At 40.9% G+C, this 5,291-nt stretch overlaps 1 protein-coding gene across 2 annotated transcripts in view; it reads left to right on the plus strand.

Annotated features, from left to right (window-relative positions):
• Positions 1-1,936: 1,936 nt before the first annotated feature.
• Positions 1,937-5,291, plus strand: part of LOC116036326 (zinc finger protein 510-like) — a 99,658-nt gene continuing 96,303 nt past the window's right edge. The window contains exon 1 of one of the 2 annotated variants that reach the window (XM_031279846.2): positions 1,937-2,559. In XM_031279846.2, coding sequence (XP_031135706.2) covers positions 2,367-2,559 — 193 coding nt within the window. In that variant the 5' untranslated portion in view covers positions 1,937-2,366. The remainder of the gene's footprint in view (positions 2,560-5,291) is intronic. The other variant, XM_036003643.1, reaches the window with a different exon arrangement.

A 5,291-nucleotide genomic window follows, 5' to 3' on the forward strand; every position in this document is an offset into this window, starting at 1 on the left:
AAATGTTCTTCCTTAAAATACAGGGGCCATAATTATACACACCCCTATGTTAAATTCCCATAGAGGAAGGCAGATTTTTATTTTGAAAGGCCAGTTATTTCATGGATCCAGGATACTATGCATCCTGATAAAGTTCCCTTGGCCCCCACATCATCACATACCCTTCACCATACCCCCACATCATCACATACCCTTCACCATACCCCCACATCATCACATACCCTTCACCATACCCCCACATCATCACATACCCTTCACCATACCCCCACATCATCACATACCCTTCACCATACCCCCACATCATCACATACCCTTCACCATACCTAGAGATTGGCATGGTTTTATTTCAGTTAGCCTAATAACTGGCTTGATTTGCATTGATATGGATCTTATCTCAGTTAGCTATTAGGCTAACAGACAAATAGCAGATAGCAGACAAAAATTGTAAGAAGTTTCCAGTTGTTTGCTGCTGCTGCTACGGCAAACTCCCGATCTAGATTATAGAATCGATTGCTTTTTTATAATTTCCATCTACTATTTCACACACGTTTTCCGCACATTGTCATCAATATTAACAAGGTTTACAATGACCCATTTTTCAAATTTGGATATCGTTTCAAAATCTGAAATCAAATGAACGAAAAAGTACACGGGCTGTACAAAAGGCCGTCAGTCAGGAGTGATTGTTGTGAGTACGTGTCGGAGAATAGCGCGGACACGCACCTCACACTGACGCACCACCCGGAGATTGTGTGTGTGTGTGTGTGTGTGTGTGTGTGTGTGTGTGTGTGTGTGTCCTCGAGATCTGACAACACACAAACACACGTAGCAGAGCTACCCACACCCATGTTTGTACTGTTGCTTAATTAAATAAAACATCAGAAGAGAGAAGTTGTCTCCGTCCGTGTTTTAAACAGACACACCCGGGGCGAAGTTGGAAACCAGAATCAGCTTTAAATCCAGTCCTAATCTAGTCCTCACTAACACGGGCCCAATTATAGTATCTACATGAAAACTTCACTGTTGTTGCATGAAATGTGGTTTGTGTTTAGCCTACATCATCAGTTTCTATCATGTGAAATAAGAGGATAAGCCAGCCTGGTGGCCAAGCTGCAGACAGATGCTCCTCAACAGTGAGCTCCCCAGCAGTCAGCTCCCCCTGCTGGTCATAAGGTGCCTCTGCACCCCTTTCGTTTCAGACCCTCCCACCAGCCTTTGGGCCACGCCTCCTCATTTACATTGACATGTGTCAAGTCCAAATAAAAAGCCAATGTTAAATGTAAATTCAAAAGCCAAATATTAAATCCAAATTAAAAGCCAATGTTAAATTTAAATTCAAAAGCCAAATATTAAATCCAAATGGAAAAGCCAAATGGAAAATTAAAAAATAATAATAATATTTTTAATTTGATCAATGGAAAATTAAAATAAATAAATAATATTTTTAATTTGATCTCGCTTTGTTTTCTCTTTGGACTTTCAATTTGAATTATGAATAAATATTTCCTCCATTCAGACAAGTTTATCTGGACATTGTAGGTCCATGAAACATACAGTTTGGTCTCTATCCAATAGTCTCTCCGACTACCGCTGTGTGGCCGACTTCAGCCTCCGTCTATTTCCAGCTAGCACTCTACGCTAACTGCTCAAGTTAGCCACGGTAAGTAAAAGTGCTTCCGATACTGCTTCTTCAAAATAAACGTTGCGACACTTATCCAGTTTATGATGCTTCTGCAGCAGAATGTCGCCTTTGAATGTTATTTCATACGGTTTAGTATATTATTGGATTATTATTACTAATACCTTAACATGTAGGCAGTATTTTCATGTTAGTTTAATCCTTGAATCCTGTACTTCTGTTCTGCTACACAAATCTACATTAATAAAATAAAAAAAAATAACTTTTATGTAATGTATAGGTTATTGTTTAGTCTGATTTTACCATAAATTATATTTTAACTGTTGACTGTTGCTAAAATTAGGTCACGTTGGTTGTAGGTCAAGCTTAAGAACTTTTATTTTGAAGGTTAACCACCAAGTTGCAGCAGAACCGGATGTTACTCTTTGAGCCATATGTTGTCTAACGTGAGTAGAGCGGACTCGGTTTGTTGTGCTGAGGAAGTGTGTGTGAGCTCCAACAGTACTGGTCCATCAGAGCCTCTGTGTGTCCGGATGAACCTGTCTGATGGACTTTGTGCTGCTCACCTTCTTTCTGAATGTTTTACCTCTGACTCGTCTCCCGGTAGCTACAAAGCTATTGACGCTAGCTTAGCATGCTAGCTGGTTAGCAACACAGTTTGAAGGAGAGCAAAGAGTGTTTTTGACGGAGTTTGTTCGGAGGAAAAGTTTCTGTCATTGCGTGAAAAATGTCTAAAGTCCAAATGCTGAGAGCGTTGGTGGAGCAGCGACTAACTGCGGCTGCTGAAGAGATATTTGGGCTGTTTGAAGGAACGATAGCAGAGTACGAGGAGGAACTTTGTCGTTCAAAAGAGAAGAACGAGCGACAACAGAAACTGCTGGACGCTGTTTTAAACCCTCAGCTTCGGTTACACAGAGCAGGTTTGTTACCTTTACTTCTTCTCTCTGTTCACACTCTGGTTATACTGACATCAGACAGATATGGGTCAACTTTCAGGGCTTCTGTCACTGGTTAATCAAACCAAAGTAAGTAGCCTACGTAAAACTAATAAGGTACAGACACGTCAGCCAAAAGCCAGTCCAGGGCTCCAGACTAACTTTGTTTTACTAGGAGCACTACAGCCACTAACTGAACATTTTTGGAAGGGAAACTTTTAGGGACGCACACCTTACTTTGAAACAAGCACTATTTGTTTTGATGATGTAAATAGTTTTATATTTGATCAGTAACTGTGCCAACGTGCCATTTGCTTATGACCAGACAAGGCAGTAGAGCTGGGCAATATATCGATATTATATCGATATCCTGATATGAGACTAGATATCGTCTTAGATTTTGGATATCGTAATATGGCATAAGTCTTGTCTTTTCCTGATTTTAAAGGCTGCATTACAGTAAAGTGATGTCATTGTCTGAACACACCAGACTGTTGTAGCTGTTCTATTATTTGCCTTTACCCACTTAGTCATTATATCCACATTACTGATGATTATTTATCAAAAATCTCATTGTGTAAATATTTTGTGAAAGCACCAATAGTCAACACTACAATATCATTGCGGTATCGATATCGAGGTATTTAGTAAAAAATATCATATTTGATTTTCTCCATATCGCCCAGCCCTACAAGGCAGCCTATATGTATGTTATTTATAGACGGAGCAGTCACATCTCTACCTCTCTCACCCAAGTGAGGGAGCGGAGCTGTGGCGTTGAGTGATGCTGAGATTGAAAAGTGGCTGATGGTCAGCCACTGTTGTACAGCGGCATAAACTGATGCCCTGGCGGCACTGGCCGCTCGCTACACCGACCTGTGCCGGTTGTATTCCGCCGTCACACTGTTTAACGGCAGGTGGAAGTGGTAGGGAACGGGTCAGTAACCAACAGTAGAGTAATTTCATATATAATTTCTGATGTACTCAAAGTTAATAGGCTATTAGAGCTAGCCTGAGTTAACATCAGTGGTGTAGTCTGGGTTTTGGTAGTGAGTATTCTTTGAGTTTTCCCTCCCAGCTTCATACTCGCCCATCCCAGAACGATGCGTCCCAGAGCGACACCCCCATGCGTATTTTGTAACACTACCACATATAGTATCAGCCTCATCTGGTTAATTTCCTGAAGTTTATGTAACGTTAAGGTCTGCTGCAGTGTCGCTCGAAACGGCAGTAGCTTCAGGGGCAGGCTTACCAACACACAGAGTGTAGTTTGAGCTCGCTTTCATTTTATATCTCATATAGTAGTGATCCACATGAGTTAATTTCACATTTGCACAGAGAAAGACCGCCAATCAACTGTGGTGATGTTCTTAAGTGACTCGCAACACATACAGTATGAATTTATAAAGTGTAAAAGTTCTGTCACAAAATCCTTGACCTTACCTGGTGGGTATATGGCGTATACCTGCGTATCACGTAGACTACACCACTGGATGTACATCCTTACTGCTGATGTTAAACCCAAGCCGGTCTACGGAAAGCCTTTCCACTCCCTATTCAGCCCCATTGTACTGAATTTGGTTACAGTTCCACCAGAGTTCCACTGGGGGTGATCGCAGGCGAGTGTGAAATGAATGGGACTCTATGGAGCTAGACGGCTAAATTTGTCTCTTTTGCCTGATTGTCGTTGAGAAATCTCAGATTTGATTGTAGTTTTTACAAGTTCAACATGGATTATAGGTCGAAAGATGAATGAACGAGTACTTATGTCCTTTTGATTTCTTACAGGTCGAGTCGTTGTTGCCCATAACACGCTAGCATTCTGCTAACGAATGCTGAAAATCAGTGAAGGACTGATTATGACCAGAGATCCCGCTTGACGGCATCCGAAGCAGAACCAGAATGTCAGTGAATATTTTGGCGTGGTCTTTAAAACATTAGCAAACCTCTTTCTAGCCCGTGTATTGACAGGGAGAGTCTAACCTGTCAGCTGTGTTGTCGATGCCTCAATAGAAAAAAGGAAGTGACTCAGAGCTTGCCGTAAAGCAGTATCTCTGGCCGTGTATGTATATGACGTCATTGACATTTTAAAAGGCTTTTTAGAACAAAAAAAGCCACTTTAAAAAAATCTAACACCCAGCAGTGTGTATTTTCTTAGCCTCCCCTTTCAAATGCAACATTCAAATTACTAGACAAAAAATTATATCTTGAGAAAAGTGGATTTTGAGGGGTATAGCTCCATAGAGTCCCATTCAGAGATCGCTCGGGAGCGCAGACTGTTGGATGTCGTTTGGAAACCAGAAATAAAGTTACACAGGATAGGAGTTTACATGGTATTATTTTAATGATGGTTAGAACCACAGATGTCTACGGAGCCCCTGTTGTGCCAACAAGTGATTACTGTCTGCAGGAGCGCCCTGTGCCGTGATTATAACCATCCATCTTCACAGAGATCCACAGAGATGAACAATCCATCTTTGATAGATTATATCCCACCCAGAACATTTTAACTGTTGATAATATACCTTTTTAAATGAGCAATACAACCCATAAAATGCACTTTTCCACTTGTCAAAAAGTGATTGCAGCTCCTACCTTGTGTTTGAAAGGTTGTTCTGTCTCACAACGAGCTGATTTAATGATGTTGAGAAACGTGAAAATATTATGGGTTTGCAAAAAATCGATTCGTATTCAAATTGTGATTCAAGCTCTACCGA

This window comes from Sander lucioperca, chromosome 7 (genome assembly GCF_008315115.2).
Source record: "Sander lucioperca isolate FBNREF2018 chromosome 7, SLUC_FBN_1.2, whole genome shotgun sequence".
NCBI lineage: Eukaryota > Metazoa > Chordata > Actinopteri > Perciformes > Percidae > Sander > Sander lucioperca.